This window comes from Lotus japonicus, chromosome 5, assembly GCF_012489685.1.
Source record: "Lotus japonicus ecotype B-129 chromosome 5, LjGifu_v1.2".
In the NCBI taxonomy this organism is placed as follows: Eukaryota; Viridiplantae; Streptophyta; class Magnoliopsida; order Fabales; family Fabaceae; genus Lotus; species Lotus japonicus.
In genome coordinates this window covers 50,978,837-50,995,449 of record NC_080045.1, presented here as the reverse complement: position 1 = coordinate 50,995,449, position 16,613 = coordinate 50,978,837, and the positions used below count along the sequence as shown (strand labels likewise).

The 16,613-nt window shown below is 34.8% G+C and overlaps 3 protein-coding genes across 6 annotated transcripts; 1 reads left to right on the top strand and 2 right to left on the bottom strand.

The window, feature by feature from the left end:
• Nucleotides 1-2,347: 2,347 nt before the first annotated feature.
• On the bottom strand, nt 2,348-3,952 carry LOC130720292 (protein NRT1/ PTR FAMILY 7.2-like). Its single transcript, XM_057570920.1, has 2 exons — nt 3,373-3,952; nt 2,348-2,680 (listed from the first exon to the last, which is right to left on the bottom strand). Exons 1-2 carry the CDS (start codon nt 3,933-3,935, stop codon nt 2,557-2,559), a joined length of 687 nt encoding a protein of 228 aa, XP_057426903.1. The 5' UTR covers nt 3,936-3,952; the 3' UTR covers nt 2,348-2,556.
• Nucleotides 3,953-6,220: 2,268 nt separating this feature from the next.
• Nucleotides 6,221-10,586, top strand: LOC130718591 (dihydroorotase, mitochondrial-like). Of its 4 annotated transcripts, none has more exons than XM_057569200.1 (10): nt 6,221-6,513; nt 6,616-6,718; nt 6,891-6,981; nt 7,604-7,725; nt 7,904-8,085; nt 8,471-8,607; nt 8,927-9,092; nt 9,179-9,295; nt 9,786-9,946; nt 10,152-10,586. In XM_057569200.1, exons 4-10 carry the CDS (start codon nt 7,643-7,645, stop codon nt 10,344-10,346), a joined length of 1,041 nt encoding a protein of 346 aa, XP_057425183.1. In that variant the 5' UTR covers nt 6,221-6,513; nt 6,616-6,718; nt 6,891-6,981; nt 7,604-7,642; the 3' UTR covers nt 10,347-10,586. The 4 variants fall into 4 exon arrangements, with proteins under 4 accessions (XP_057425183.1, XP_057425184.1, XP_057425185.1 ...); XM_057569201.1 differs by having other exon boundaries at nt 6,232-6,513; nt 6,622-6,718; XM_057569202.1 differs by lacking the exon at nt 6,616-6,718 and having other exon boundaries at nt 6,232-6,513.
• Nucleotides 10,587-11,644: 1,058 nt separating this feature from the next.
• LOC130719733 (transcription factor bHLH162-like) lies at nt 11,645-13,188 on the bottom strand. The gene is made up of 3 exons (XM_057570341.1): nt 12,967-13,188; nt 12,175-12,519; nt 11,645-11,659 (listed from the first exon to the last, which is right to left on the bottom strand). The coding sequence occupies exons 1-3, from the start codon at nt 13,186-13,188 to the stop codon at nt 11,645-11,647; spliced, it is 582 nt and encodes a 193-aa protein (XP_057426324.1).
• Nucleotides 13,189-16,613: the final 3,425 nt, after the last annotated feature.

The following is a 16,613-nucleotide window of genomic DNA, read 5'->3' as shown; positions in this document are numbered from 1 at the left end:
GACAGTGATTATAGCATGTTGGGTTGCAGTAGAAGATAGTTGGAAAGAAAAATCAAGGTAATCGAACATTTTTACAAAAAGCTCAAAACTTTGAGCACAGAAATAGATAGAATAAGCCGACAGAAAGCAGAAATAGAAGTAAGATTAAGCATCCTTACCTCTGTTCCTACGCATAGCTTCCGAAATCAGGACGATCGGGCAAGAATTAAAAAAGCTTAGCTCCTCTCTCTTTCTCTCTCTAGCTCTCAGCCACTCTTGGGAGAAAATGAGAAATTTCTCATTATTTCCCTTTTTATAGGTGAGGGGAAAATCCGAAAAATCGAGATTTCGCGGTTCCGGTCGTTTTGGTACTTTCATCTGCTGATAAAAATTGAGTATTCGGCGACAGAATGTCGAAACTCAAATCAAGGTTCATTTAATTGAGGAAAACGGCTCAAAGACGGTGTGAGTCGATTTACGCCGAAAAACTACTTTTTGCAGTCGACGTCGGATGGAGAAACTTCCTTCTGAAGAAATGTTGCAATTGCTGAAAGAATTGTGACATTGCGGATGGAAACTTCGTTAGAAGCTCCGAATAGAAAAATTCTTCATTCAGGGTCTTAATTAAAGTCCCCGAGAAGTTAAAGTCTAGCTTCGACGAACTTCCGGGAAGCAAAACCTAACAAGCGTACAGTCCAGGGTTTCGTATCGAAACAATGGTCATGGGAAAAATACGTAGAGGTTCTTATTCTCCCTTCAATTCTAAAATTCTCTTAAACAATGCTCTAGGAGCGGATATAGCCTTTTTCGGACACTCTCGACCGTAGTCGGGTGCGAATATGGCTCGTGCTATTACTTAAGCTGACTACAGTGTCAACCTTAAACATAATTTGAACTTAATTATTATATAAATAGTTTTTGTGACTCGTAATAGGATTCGAGTCATGAAAATAACATAAAACAATAAAATATAATTACTTAATTAATCAACACGACGAAAGTAAATAAATAATCTAATTATTTAATTCGGGGTCTTACAATCTTCACAGAGCATCCCTTTTCCTCCACTTCCACCTCCCATTTCTCAAGTCTTTGCTCTAAAACTTCCTTTATTTCTGTACTGCTATATCATCTTAAACCAACCCCTAATTTTCACAAGGTCAAATGGATTTAGCAGTATTTACACCGAAGACTAAGATTAAATTTTGCAAATCTTTATTACCACCCAAATCTTGGGTGGGTTTGTGTGTGTGTGTGTGACGGTCAGATGTGGGTGGGTTTTTTGGTTTTGTGATTTTGGGTTGAACGATTTTGGTTTTTGGAAGGGAAAAAGAGTTGAGGTGAGGGAGAGCGTCAGAGAGCATGAGAGGGAGGAGATGAGGGTGGAAAGTAGAAAAAGAAGGATGAAGAAGATGGAGATGGAGAGAGGGTGATGGTGGTGGGGAGAAGTAGAGGAAGATGGGGGATATAATTTTTTTTCTTCAGATTCATGGATTAAATTGAAGCTTTTAAAACTTTCCCACCAGTCAAATGCCACACAAGCTTCAACTTTAACAAAAAAAAAATTTAGTCACATTTCTGTTAACGGCGTCAGCTTTTTTTAACCCAAAGACTGCTGATGAGGGAGATTTGGCACATTCAGGGGCCACGAACGTCATTTTGAAAGTTTAGGGATGAAGTTGAATGCGGTGGACACTTTCAGGGACCAAGTTGACTATTTGCCCCTTACTTTTTAGTCCAACTCGATAGTTCTAATACTATTAGATATACAAACAATGTGACACTAGAGGACACCTAATATTGCGTCATTCATTTGTGGCAATTGAAAATGCCACAAATTGTAAGATAATAAATTCTTGCAGGTTTTTCCACAAATTTTCATGTGTAAAAGAATACTTTGATATTCGGAAAAAATATGTCGGAGAGTTCATGGGAAACCGAGTGTCTCCTTTTGTGAGTGTTTATCTAAGGGCTAATTCTAAAGAAATGTTTAAATGGATCCAACAATTTACTCCACGCTTTTATATTATAGTCATGCACATTTCAATTAAATATAATATATCGCTAAATTAATTTAATTAAAAATAATGTATAGTTGTTTTTTTTGGTACATGGGAAAAGAAAAACAAAACAGCAAGAAGAAACAAAACTAAACTATCCATATCCCACAAGAGGAACTAGCTCTGGAGGAGGTGTTGTCATATAATAAATGAAATTTTTGAATTTATAATTTAAAAAATTAATCAATATAGGAAATTTGAGTTTGTAATAATTACGATATATTTAATAAATATAAATTATTTCATTATTAAAATCCAATCGAATTGTGATTTTTCTAATAAACCTGCTTAAGGATTATAATGGACTTTCTTTTAACAAATACATCCACTCTTTTTTTATAGGTATGTTGTAAAATCAACCATACATTTGTGAGAAGAATAGTCATGCTTGAATCAGAAGTCTACCAACTTTCATTATAAACCTTATTTAATGGTTTATGGGACCATCAATTCTTCTAACTTTGTCAATTGTAGCATTTCTCATGCTTTTTTTTTTTGGTCAAAAGCATTTCTCATGCTAATTTGGGAGGAAAATGAGGGAACTTGAGATTCTGATATGTGCCCCGGGTTTGGTTTTTGGCCTTTCTCTAACAACTCGTTTTTTTTCCTGAGAAGAAACTATAGCAGCTCGATCAAGAAACCTGTGTGTTACCAAGACAAAATGAACAGAGAAATTATGAGTAAGAATAGGGTACTTTCTTTATATCTAGTTTTTCAATTTACAAATAGCAAAATGTTGCTACATGAATTTGATTTATAAAGGAAACCCATTGCTTCAAGTACTAATTAATCTTTGAACCTAACTAATATTGCACCAATAATGCACAATAAGTGCTTGTTTGAATATACGGTGGAAAAATCACGGTGAACAGAAGCAACTTCCCTTAGATTTTGTGGCTATCCATCGTGACTTTGACTTCACTGTGGTTTTCCATCGTGTATCCAAACATACACTAAGACCCTGCATTGAAGTTTATCTTATAGCATAAATGCTTATGCGAGTTTTTGGAAGAACTTATGCAAATAGTTTATGAACTACCTATAAGTTATTTTGAGTTTTAAGTTTATTTTCACAAGTTGTTCAGGTTAGCTTTTGAATAAGTGCTCATGCTCACCTATAATATATTTTCAGCTTATTTAAACAAATTTTTCAAATTAGTTTATGAATAAGCGTTTATGTGACAAGCACTTAATGAAATTGTTTACCCAAACACACCCTAAATCAGTGTAACCTAAGAATTAACTCTTCCTTGTATTTAAACCATTTTATAATTGTATGCAGTTTGATGCACAACAATGAAAAAACACTTCCATATGCTCTAAAGAGACTTACCTGAGGCCATTTGTGTGGTGTATTCTCCTCATACTGGCATCATCCCTTTCTCTAAACTCATAGAGGCCTTCTCCATTTGTGGGTATTTGAAATTTTATTTTCCTCAAAGAGGACACTAGTACTTGTGCAAACCTAGAGAAAGGGTTTCCATTAGGCTTAATGTGCCTGTATCTGTGAGTTCCACTCAACAAAAGAAGAAAGGAAACAACACCACTGCCAGCACAAATCCAAAACCCTAGTACCCAATTTCCTGCAGTCTCTATATAAGCCAGTACTGTCTCAGCCACTAAAGAGCCCAGGTTTATTGCCACATAAAAGTAGCTGAAAAATATGGACTTAGATCGTTGCTCTTTGGGTTCTTCCTCATCAAATTGATCTGAACCCATTGTTGCTAAAGCAGGGTCAGCAGCTCCATTTCCTAGAGCAATAAGGTATATTGATATGTAAAGTATTGCAACTTGAACTGGTTTGTGGGGTTCACATAGCAACCCTATTTGGCCACAACCTTGAGGTTCAAGCAAAAGGAAGTGGGTTGACAAGGATAACACCACCAACCCCTGCATAAAGAGAAGGAAAATAGAACTTCAGATTTTGTAAAGATTATTATAGTTTGGATGTTCTTTTAACAAATAGATAGTGTTTTCAATCCAACCTTGCAATAACAAAACAAGAAATTAAACCCTTTTGAGTTTTCAATATGCACAATTTTGTTGATAGTTAAATTTTGGTTGTCTAGGATGAAACAAAGTGTTTAGATCTAAAGAGCACTTATATGAGTTACTCTGCTAAAAATGCACTAAGTGGATTTTCTGCAATAAGTGATTTCCTGAATTCACACAGTTATGCAATCTGAGTCGTTCGATAAAAATCAGGCGGCTCATATTTTAAACTTGTAATCTTGCTGAAATATATTAACCTACCAATCTTAAACAAACCGTTCAGATTCCTTCAATGTGTGGGTTCAGAGTGTCCTGATTGCAGGAAACTTGAATCCCTTCAATTAAGTTCAGAGTTGTTTACAAGTAAGTTTTATTAATAGAATAGATAACATTGCATAAATATATGAACTCATAAACTTAGTTGCATGTGAGTATTTAGTTCAGATTAGGAGGTTGGTTACTTAGACCATCTACAATGGTTTGTTTAGTTTACCGCCTCTCAACACCACTTTTTCTCTTCCCAACACTTCACATCATCTTCTCTCTCCAATTCAACAAACTCTCAACAATTACCCACTTCAATGGTTTTCATTCAACACCCTACCCCACCACTCACCCTACCCCACCACTTTTTTATTTCATATTTTTATTTAATTATATATTTTTTTTATTTACATAAAATTACAATTATTATTTTAAATTAAATTAAAGCAATAAAAACTTAACAATTTAATTTTTTTTAAATATAGACAAGAATTTATTTTATTTCCTTAACTTAGAAATGAAAGATAAATAAGATGGTGAAAGAGATAATAACATGGTGAAAAACTTGGTTTTTTTTTTCTATGTCCAAATCAAACGAACCAAGTCTCTATTTATAGAGAAAAAAAATCATGAATTTTGGTATAATTTTTTTTTTTAGATTTTTTTTTTTTATGAAATAATTGAGTTCAAAAGATAAGGGTAAAAGAAATCTGGCGACCCAATCAGATCCTAACACGTGACAGTCCAAGGAAATCCGTCAGATTCTCTCTCCTTATCCCAGGCGCGTCACGCGCCTTGTCCCCGCGTGCAAGCCACGCGCCTGTCGGTGCCCAACCGAAGCGTGCCACGTGGCGTCCGGCAGGTCTCTCAACATTGTTGAGCTTCCTCAACATTTTTCCCCTCCCTCTCTCCTCCACATCACCCTCAACATTCTTCAACAACCACTACAAAGTCTAAACAATCCTCAACACAAATTTTCAACAAAAATTCAACAACCATTGTAAGTGGTCTTACAATGATGAGTAAAACTTGAAATATAATGCAAGTGAGGTATCTTCCCAAGTATGAGTCACTAAGAAATGCTCCAATTAGACAGAAGAAATAGTTAGTCCCCATCCAGCTGCTGAAGGTATTTGCAGACTCAGCATTACTCTGTCTCAGTACTAACTTTGCAAACAGAACCAAATTCACTTCAACTCCAGTGAAAGCCAATGCAATTAGTACTTGATTCACTGTCTCCATTAATCAATTCTATAATCAATAACAATCTATGTATGATTAAAAAACACATAATGTAATTGAATTAAACATGTCTTCAAACATATTTACCTAATATCAATAGTGCACTTTTCCATCCACCTGTCTTACTTTTTATTGCTGGTTTTCCATAACAATCAACTGACCCATCTCCTAGTCCTGTGTAAGGAATGAGCCTACCCTCTTCATGCACATCAAGTTCGTTTCCCTGTTCAAATTACAGATCATATCAAAAAAACTAATAATATAAATAATATTATTATCCTGAGCGGTTGTATTTGTCCTTTATTCGTACCTTGGGCTGGGTATCAATTATCACATAAATGCTCAATTCTGCTGTGGTCCTCACTACTAAAAAAGTGTCAATTAGTGACGGATTACAGTTCATAACTAATAGTTACGATTTCAGTGACGGATTTAGTAAAATTGTTACGGATTAATTTTCCAAGTACCTAGTGACCAAATTAATGACGGAAATTTTGGTCACAAAATATTTCGTCACTAATTTCGTAACTAAAATGTTAAATTTTGCGTTTAGTGATACGAAATTATTTTTCACTAAATAATTCCGTTGAAAAACATGTTTTAGTAATTTATGATGAAAATAGTGACGGATATTTTTCATCACTAATTTTAATTCATTATGGGTTAGTAACCGTTTAAAACTTGTTTCACGTTTTCAGCCGTCTGCGTTTACACATTTTCAGAGTTTTCACTTGGTTGCTTCCATTACCTGCTCAGATTTGTTCGACCACACGCGAAGTTCCACGAACGAAGCTCACCCTTCTCCGCCGCCGTGCGCTTCTCCGGCGATCAGGTCCGAAGCCACTGATTCTCCTCCAACATCGTTGAAGGCATTAACCACCTATTCTACGCCACCGTCACCTCCGATTTATGGATGCTTTGCTATAATGTCGCTGATTTTCTTCTCTTTCGACACGATTCGGTTTCTACCATTAAGGTAATGCTTAGATCTGAGGTTAGGCTTTTAGATCCATTCGTTGTTCGATTTAATCGTTCAATTTTGGCTTTCGTATTGTGTGAGTATCACGGAATGGTTCAGTTGCAGTGAAAGGGAGTATCATAGAGGGGACAAGATTGCTTTGTCGTGGACGGTGATAAAATTGCTCAAAATGAGTACAATCTAGCTACTGCTTATGCATTTGGTATTGTATTGTGGTTCTTTTGTTATTAGTTTTTATTGATTTTCTTGGAACTGGTTTTCTGATCAGTCAATGAGTCTTGGACTGGGAAATTGGCATGACTTTGGTTTTGCATTTATGTAGAAACTAGAACTTCTGGATGTTAATCTTAGAATTATGACTTTATCCATTGCAGATAGAGTTTTTGGACTACATTCCAATTTAGAAGTGGTGTATCAAGTTGCAGCCATACCTGTGGTGGAGGCTGCCCATAGAGGGCATCAATGGTATGAAGTCTTGTTGATCCTTGGATTCTATTAAATGTCCTTATGTTTCTCCTATCCTCCTTTTTGAAGTACAGAGAAACCTTGTTATCTTAGTTTAAATTGAAGAAACAAAATTCTTAAACAAGTTAATTCTTTATTAAATTCTGAATTAATTATTTAAACAAAACCTTATAAATGAAGGGACTTAAATTTTCAAATACATAATCCAAACACAGGATAAAGGTTTTCCCTCGCAGAGTTAGTTTCCAATTCTTCATTTCAGTTCCTTTTCCTTTATTGCGCCTTATATTTTGTTCTTCTTTAAATCTTAGTTGTCCTACCATGTACCGACTATATCTACTTTAGTTCTTCTAATCAAGTTTTCCTCAATCAAAATGACTACCCCCTCACTGTTCTTGCCTTTCACCAAGTTTGACATTTTCTTCATCCTTTGTTTTAAGAAAAAGATAGTATCAGTAATTTTTTGCTATTGTATTTTATTTGACAATAACTGTAGACAAGGAAAGACATTGATTTGAAAGGAGTTAATCAGACTGGAGAAAGGTTGGATAGAATAGGCACAACACTTTCCTCGCCTGATAATTCTGCTAGGGCTTATTTGGTTGTTACCCTTCTGTTATAGGTATTAAGGTTCTAATATAGAAGATTGATAAGGACAACGATGGAGCTCACTATTGTTCAACCTGATGATTGGCATCTTCACCTTCGTGATAGTGCCCTCCTTGAAGCTGTCATCCCTCACAGGTCATTTCGCTTGTTATAGGAAAAATACTCCATGATATTCTGTTATTTCCTAATTTTTTGTGGGGTCAATGTAAGGAATACTTGCACACATCACATTTTTATAGTTTGGTGTTCATTTTTTTACTGCATTCTAAATGATATTTACAAGTATTCTGATTCATAACTATCACTCCCACAGTGCAAAGCATTTTGGAAGGGCTATAGTAATGCCGAATTTGAAACCACCCATCACCACCACAGCTGCTGCTATTGCTTATCGAGAGTCCATTTTGAAAGCAATACCTAAAAATAGCAACTTCACTCCTCTGATGACACTTTACCTAACAGATATGACAACTCCTGATGAGATTAAACTTGCAAGTGAGTCTAATAAGTGGGTTAGGCAAATTTAAGAAATATTACCAATGAAATATGAAAAGGAGAAAACTTTAGCTGTGTCAGTAAATTTAATTTGTCTAATATACTTTTATATTTGTAAGTTTTGCTCTGAATCCAGTTAAATGAAAATTCTGTTATCTTCTTTTACCTTGTAGGCTGTAGCTTTTACTTCTTATTGACCAGTCTGTATTTATTGTGTATGATGATGTCCGTTCAATCCACTGACAAATTTCTTTCCTGTTGGCAATGACAATCAATAATCATTTATCATTTTATTAGATCACACTCTCTTTGTCAATCCACCTTTGACCATTTTTATTGTGTAGTAATATAGTGCACTACTTAACGATGGTGCTTGCATTTACAGAAAAAAGTGGAGTTGTTTATGGTGTGAAGTTGTATCCTGCTGGTGCAACAACAAACTCCCAAGATGGTGTTACAGATATTTTTGGAAAATGTTACTCTGTTCTTCATGAAATGGTTGAGCAAGATTTACCATTATTGGTAATTTATTTATTTTTAATTGTAGCTCTGTTATGTTTCTTTCTTTATATTGTCTCTCCTTTCCCCAATTTTTCATTTGTTAGTGTGTGTGAGAGATTATATTTGTAGTTGAACGTATTATTTTGGACACAGATTTTAGAGCTGGTACAAATGAAAATATATACAACTCTTCAATACTTAACTATGAGCTGGGTGGTGCTTATGGCAAGCCAACCATGGCCCAGTGACATGTTTCCTTCTTTATGTATGTTCTTATTTATATATATCTACTCAAAACTTGTATTGTGCATTTTTATATGTGAATCAATATCCATGACAGGTTCATGGAGAGGTTACAAATCCAGAAGTTGATGTTTTTGACCGGGAAAAGGTCTTCATTGAAACTATCTTAGAGCCTTTAGTTCAAAGGCTTCCACAGCTGAAGGTTGTGATGGAGCATATTACCACCATGGATGCTGTTAAATTTGTAGAATCTTGCAAAGAAGGTATTGTAATAAAATACATGTGAGAGCCTGTGTCATAGTATTCTACTGGCCAGATGTAAAATCCTCATGATTTGCTATTTTTTTAGGCAATGTTGCAGCAACTGTTACACCACAGCATCTTTTTCTCAATCGTAATGCTTTGTTCCAAGGTGGCTTACAACCTCACAATTACTGTCTTCCAGTGCTCAAAAGAGAGATCCATAGTATGTAATTTTGATTTATGATTTCTTTCCCATACTGCCTAGAAAGTTTCAAGTTTCAACATATTGTAGGTTTTCTAGTGAACTTTTTGGTTGAGATTTTGAAATAATGATTCAGTGACAAATTTTAAGAACTTGAAGTAATGATTTAAAAGTTATGAATTAGATTTCTCTTCTGGTGTTATGTTGTCTTAAGTAAATTAATCAGATTCCTGATTTATCTGACTTGTATGGGAAAAGAGAAATATGTTCGTAGCACATTGAATGGTCTTTGAAGTTTGAGCATCATTATTCTTCTGTAAATTTTAACTTGGCTGCAGAGAATACACAATCTGATTGAATAGTTTTAGACTTGATTGACTAATTCTAAGTTAGTTTAAATAAATGTCACTGAGGAATGAGGACAAGGATCATCTTTTAGACAAGTCTGTTACCGAACTGTACATGTCTTGTCATCTTATCTTGAAGCTCACTTTCTTTAGTCCTTTTTTAGGACAGGCCATTGTTTCAGCTGTCACTGGTGGAAGTACACGGTTTTTCCTTGGAACTGATAGTGCTCCACATGATAGGCGTAACAAGGAATGTTCGTGTGGATGTGCTGGCATATACAACTCCCTGGTTGCTCTATCCATATATGCGAAGGTTTTTGAAGAGGTAACACTTATTGTAATGCTTGTAATATAATATGCCAAAGTTGGTATTAGTGTATTCTTTTCACAAAAGCGCATTTGGGGGGTTGAACTGGGATATATGCTTGAGTTTTCAAGATTAATCAGCATTTAGAATCTTGTTCTGCATGCTTCCTACTGAAAGTGTGAGGAGTTTAATCTTTATGTCTTATGAAATTGTTGTTTTATAGGCCGGTGCACTTGACAAGCTGGAGGCTTTTACAAGTTTTAACGGACCTGACTTCTACGGCCTCCCCAGGAACAAGCTAAAGATTAAACTGAGGAAAGCTCCATGGAGAGTTCCTGAGTATTTGTCATTTCCATTCGGAGATATTGTTCCCATGTGTGCTGGTCAAACACTTGAATGGGAGGCGTTGCTTAATTAAGTGGTGTGTCTATTTGAAAGTTTGGTATCTTCAAGCTTAAATTAGTGGTTCTTGAGATGAGAATTTATGTAGAGTTCTGAACTTTGATCAGTTAATTCTGTTTTGAACTCTACAGATTTCTTGCAGATAAATGTTGTTTGTAGACTTATATTTTTTTTTGGATAGGCTATTGTACACTTATATTTATCTGCTTTCTGTTCAACTTTTACATGGAAATTATTGATGCTATCCAGACATAAATTTGAAATTCCAGGTCCATTGTCGTTGACATAATGCTAGCTAACAGGGAATATGTGAGGAATAAGTGGAAAAGAGAATGCTACTTGGATCGCTATAGTTGCATAACGTAATTTCTCCTGTTTCTTGGCATTACTGTTTTGCTGAAAATTACAATTGGTAAGTTGTTTGAGATTTTCGAAAATCAAGAATGAAACTCCAATACTTTGATTTTTTTTTAGAATGGTATCAATAATCAGAGCATTAGAAGTTTTGTGAAGCAAAGCAAGTTGATTATGTTACTGTTGTAATTATTCATCGCCCATATTTTCAACATTCCACAACAAAATTTCTTTAGACTCATAATAAAGTGAGAGTTTAGTCAACATTTCCAAATATCAAGGTCTTCACAAAGAAACATGAACGTCCTTATCACTTTCAGTACAACCCACATTTTAATTAATTAAGAAAACAGACGTCTCAAATTCTAATATATATCGCGTTTATTTTTCATTTTTCATCCAAATATAATGTTATTAAAAAGAAGTACTTTTTTATCTGAAAAATACAAGTCTAAAGAAGCCATGCCTAATTTAATATTATGTATCTTTGTAACTCAGGGTTAGGATACCTCATGTATTTTATTTAATTGCTTTTTAGTTTCAATTTTGTGTATTTTTCATTGAGACAATCAAATTCAAGTCGCATAAGACAATTAATTATAGCTGTAAAGTTCTCATTAGTTTCTGATTTTTTTTTTTATAATTTCCCAATATATATAAATAATTTTTTTTTCAAAAGTAAAATATATATTGACGAGGAAAATGTGAAGGATATATAATTCACCTCAAAATGACCCAAAAACCAGCAAAGCCGGAGACAACCCAACCAAAAAGGGCATCACCTCACCCTACAAGGCACCAAAGAAGAAACAAAAATCCCCAAAGCCGAGAGACAAAACCCAAATCACCAAGAAATTAAAACAAAAGCCCTCTAAGACCCTAAAACCAAACACCACTCAAATATTAACTAAAAGGAAAATGTAACTAGAAATATCAGCTCCGTATTTTATCAATAACCTTTCAAAATTGAGGAATCTGCATGTAAAGCCATAAGTAAATTAAGAGAATATCAAAGACCTAATTTACTCACCAAACATATACATTAAGAAGAATATACACATGACGAAGATGTAAGGTGAGATCAATGATATTATATATGAAAACTGATTCTCTCTTTTTGATGTATGATGGTTTTCAATTACAGTCCACAACCAAAATTTTAGCTGCAAGGGTTTTGCAAGTTGCAATGACCATGATCATAGCTGCATATTAGCTGCATGTATCCACAATTTTCCGTGATATTGAATTCCCATAATTTAGACTTTTATTGAAAACCTTTCATCAAGTTAAACTTTGTATTTATCTCCTTCTTGGTACATGCTTAGTAATTATTTGAAAATTCTTCTACGATTGATTCTGAAAACAAGATCAATTATAAGAAGCTAATTAGCTTGAGTTTTATAATTGATTCGGAGAAAAGAGAAGCTGATCCAAACATGCTAAAACTTATGAAGTAAAATTTCAATTTTCATTTCTTGTCATATGTATACCTCAGCATGCACCACATGAAGCATTGAATCTCCAGCCATTGAGGAATTGGCACTCCTGACATCAATGTTCTCTTCTTGCAGTATTCGGATGATTTCATAAAAAATGAACTGGTTGTCCAACCCACATGTGAGAACAACTTCTAAAGATGAACCCGTTTCATGAACCTCAAGTTGTGGCGATTTTGAAACCGCCGTTGCAGAAATAGAACTAGAACAGCTACCACGGGATCTCTTATTACTTCCACCTAAGCTTTCTTTCTTCTCCTGAGCCATCTTCATCTTTTCCTCAAGGCTCTTGATGTAGTTGATGGCCTCATCTATTTGGTCAGGCAATGGCACCGCTTCCTAAATCCACATCAAATCATCATAGCAAATAGTTAAATTAGTACCTTAGAAATCAAATATACACATGCCTTTGAACAATACACTAATTTAAACATAAATTTGAGAGACAAAATACAAACTTTGGATGTAATTTCAGTCTGTTTGCACCAAAGCAAACCTAATTTCATATACCTCAACACATAAATTAAGAAGCAAGATTTTGTAGTGTTGACCTCAACGTAGATCAGCGTTAAATTTAACAAAAATCTAAAAACACACTTCATATCGCTGGAATAAAACTTAGGATGTCATTGTTAATTTGTTATTATATCTTTTAGAGATTAATTTCACTATTAATTCTAAATCAAGATGTTTTCAAAGTTTGAAACACTCATGATTTGAGTCCATGCATGAATGAATAACAATAACAATGAGGGAAAAAAATAAAAGGGGGGGGGGGGATTATACCTTAGGGTTATAGTTAGGGAGAAGAGAGTTGAGTTTGGAATAGAGGATCTTCATCTGGTTTCTTCTGTTTTTTTTTTCTATGAGCCTTCTTTCAACCTGAGTCGTTGAAGAAGGTTGTTGATTAGTTCCCAGAAGCTGCGGATTGATTGTTTGGTTTTCCGTTTCTAAGAGATGAGTGTGTTTGTTGGTGAATTGTGTGCATGTATGTGCATATATATACATGTGTGTGTGGGTGTTGGGGGAGTAAATTAAAGTTAATTTAATATTGCAGACCAGAAAATGAAATGAGAAAATGGAAACGTCACTATTGGAGACGTACGTCACGTTTTTAAATTTGTATTTATCGGAGCTCATGTTTTTTTTTTGATAAGCAAAGAAATGCATTAATGGGAGTACAAGGGGTACTCAACCCATAATACAACAAAGAGAGTCTAGAAGGAAAAATAAAAACAAACACCAAACCTCAACAGCTACCCCAGCAGATACCTGATACAGTAAAAGCCACAAACAACCCAATTCTGTTGCCTAAACTGATACTCAAAACCAATATCCATGGACTCAACACTGCAAGGCCAGTGACATTACAGTTCCTTCAAACAAATAATGGGGTAAGAAGACCATTCAAATAAAGAACAACTAAGCCTTCCAGTCTTATGCTTTATCCAAATCCATGATCTCCATTTAATCACTTCCATAATTGTAGGAATATCCAGCACCCCATTCCTAAAAATAAGTTCGTTCCTCATCAACCAAATTGACCACACCACCGCCAACCAAATTGAATCAGCCCCTCTCTGTTGTTTCTGATCCCCGCCAAAATGAAATTGCAATAAATGGTCTCTGGGATTTCTTGGCAGGACTGTACAAATACCCAACCACCGGTAGCACTCCCGCCAAATATCCAAAGAAATTGGGCAAGAGAACAAAAGGTGAGCAGTTGATTCCACCTCCAAAGAGCACAGCTTACAGATCGTTTCTTCTTGAGTCTGTAAAACCTTGCGCTTCCTCAAGTTCATGAGGCAAGGAATTCTATCCAATAAGAGCCTCCACGAAAAAGCCTTCACATCGGAGCTCATGTGCTAGCTGTTGAAGAAGAAGAAAGTTTATTCAATTAACCACGTGACTTTTAACACTTTACCTTCAGTTTTTTTTTTTGATAAGCACTTTCCCTTCCGTGTTCTGTTTCGTTTCCTATGTCCTGATTGTCCTCCCTGAATGCAACAGAACAGTCAACAGTGAACCAAGTCCAAACATAATTTAGGTTCAAATATTATTTTTTTTTACATCAGAAATATAAATTGCTTTTGTCTGAAATAGATCCCTGAACCTCCCTTTATCCAACTCATATGTCCTCAAACTACTACCACTTGAGCTATTTGTAACGGGAAATTTAGGTTCAAATTTAGTTGGGTAGAATTAGTTTGATTTTTTGTGTGTTCAGATAATAAAAAAATTAGATAAAATTTAGTTTTTTTTTAACTACAAGTGGTGAATGTCAATTTCCTTAAGGGATTTCGCCTAGACTTCTGATCCGGGTTCGATCCCCCTCCGAGGTTAAAAATAATACATTTATGGTCAGGGACATAACTACCATATCTCGAGCCAGATTAGTCACGTGAGACTCCTTTCCCGGTGGAGACGGGTGGCCCAAGGACCAAAACAAAAAATTAAGTTTTTTTTTTATAAGAATTAAGCTTAGTATAATTGAGTTTTTTTTTATACATCGGAAAGATAAATTGTACCCACCATGGATTGATCCATGGACCTCTCCCACCTAACGTATATGTCCCTAACTTTTACCGCTTGAGCTAATGAATATTCAAACCTACCCTATGTTGATGTTGGAACTTATGAGTTTGACCTTTAACTAATTGTGGATTTTGATTTGCTAAATCAGGCTGACCGGATAACTTGATGATGCTTTCCTAGGGAGCCCATGTAATTACTTTGATCCATATTGGGTTTGGGAATCACCCTGAATATATTTATATTAGTGGGCTTAAATCCAATTAATAAGTATGCTGGATAGAAGTGTAGGGCCAAGAAAGTGACATAGGCCCATGATCGATGAAAATTAGGGTTATCGCTACATTATATATATGGTCAGGAACCCCTCTTCTCTTGAACACTGGCTGCACAGTCTTGTCATCAAGAGCGCAGATATAGAGAAGGATAAAGGGAGGAAGATCTTGATCCTAGAATGCATGCGAGTGCATGAATCTCATTGCAGGTAGATTCATGAAGTTGTCAGATCTTCTCATTTTTCCTTCAAGAGGTAAGTTATGTGCATTGATTTCATCAGTATTCAAAATTCTAGTATAGATCCTATTAACTCTACTTCCTACATGTGGTATAAGAGTCGATTGTACTGGGATTAAAACACTGAAATTTTAATTTACAAATTTCTAAAATTTGACATTTAAGATTGGTAAAATCTCATTATTAGATCTAAGTTTGATTGATTTTGAGTTATGAAATTTCAATCGGAATATAATTCACTGATGTATGATTCATTGGAGGAAATATAGGTTATGCGCTCACCACTGCCCTTTATTTTGTGAAGTATTGGCAGCCTCAGAAATCTACTTGCAATGAGATGTCATGCACTGACGTGCACTCTTGGATCAAGATCTTCCTCGAGAGGTACTCAATTTTTATTTATTATTGATTTATAAAAAATCGATCGGAATATAATTCACCGATGCATGGTTTGTTGGAGGAGATCTGGGTTCTGCAATCACCATGACGATTTTTTTATTACGACAATTTTTTGTTAAAAAAAATCGGCGAAGGAAACTGTGAAGGCACAATTGCCATATCTAAAAAATCATATACTTATATTTTTTTAATAAAGCAATTTTTCTATAGTATTGTAAACTAAATACATTCACTCTCAAAATAACTATTCTATATAAAAATATAAAAAAAAAAACTTATCATGCATATCAGATATAATGTGTTAAAATGAAGGGGAATTCATTTTACACTTTTTTAGACAAATTCAATACTTACTCCTAGAGTTTTCGTCAAAAAAAAAATAATTATTCTTAGAGCATTTCCAACGCATGTATCTAAAGGGAGAGAAACTCTGATTACCCAATTATTCTTCCCTTTTGTGTTCTTTGTGCTTTTCCAGGTAAACACTTGAGTCACTTCAGGAAACAGACTAGTTTTTTATTGCAAAAAGAAAAGGAAAAAGTAGATAATAATTAAGGCTTAAAGGAGGATCAACAATTCAAAGATAGGAGGATAACAAGTCTAAGAAGAGGCGAAGTTCAAAATTTTAGTACACAAACACTGATCTCTAATCCAATATATGTCATGTAATCAAGACCTTTAAGCCTATATACCATATACTAAATAAATAAAAATTTTATCTCAAAATACGACTTGGTGCATCATCTCTCTCAATTATATATAACTCACATAAGGGTGGATTAATGTATACACCCCTTTAGCCTAAAAAAAAGTATGCACCCCTAGTTTCAATGGTTTCCCTCCTTACTCCCTATGTGATTGTTCCTTACATCAGTGAACCAGACAATAATACTGATAGTATCATCTTTAATGTGTTTGAGAACATGCGCTATGAGAGGAGGAACATGTTGCGACAATGAATATGTTCCTCCTCTCATAGCGCATGTTCT

What these genes read in the sequence shown, in the direction of transcription:
- LOC130720292 (XM_057570920.1), bottom strand. Translation starts at nt 3,935, where the DNA reads ATGCAGGGGTTGGTGGTGTTATCCTTGTCAACCCACTTCCTTTTGCTT. An exon ending in CACCACACAAATGGCCTCAG is followed by an intron (nt 2,681 to 3,372) that starts GTAAGTCTCTTT and finishes GGTAACACACAG; the next exon opens with GTTTCTTGATCGAGCTGCTA.
- LOC130718591 (XM_057569200.1), top strand. Translation starts at nt 7,643, where the DNA reads ATGGAGCTCACTATTGTTCAACCTGATGATTGGCATCTTCACCTTCGT. An exon ending in TGATGAGATTAAACTTGCAA is followed by an intron (nt 8,086 to 8,470) that starts GTGAGTCTAATA and finishes TTGCATTTACAG; the next exon opens with AAAAAAGTGGAGTTGTTTAT. An exon ending in TGTAGAATCTTGCAAAGAAG is followed by an intron (nt 9,093 to 9,178) that starts GTATTGTAATAA and finishes CTATTTTTTTAG; the next exon opens with GCAATGTTGCAGCAACTGTT.
- LOC130719733 (XM_057570341.1), bottom strand. Translation starts at nt 13,188, where the DNA reads ATGTATATATATGCACATACATGCACACAATTCACCAACAAACACACT. An exon ending in TCCCTAACTATAACCCTAAG is followed by an intron (nt 12,520 to 12,966) that starts GTATAATCCCCC and finishes ATGTGGATTTAG; the next exon opens with GAAGCGGTGCCATTGCCTGA.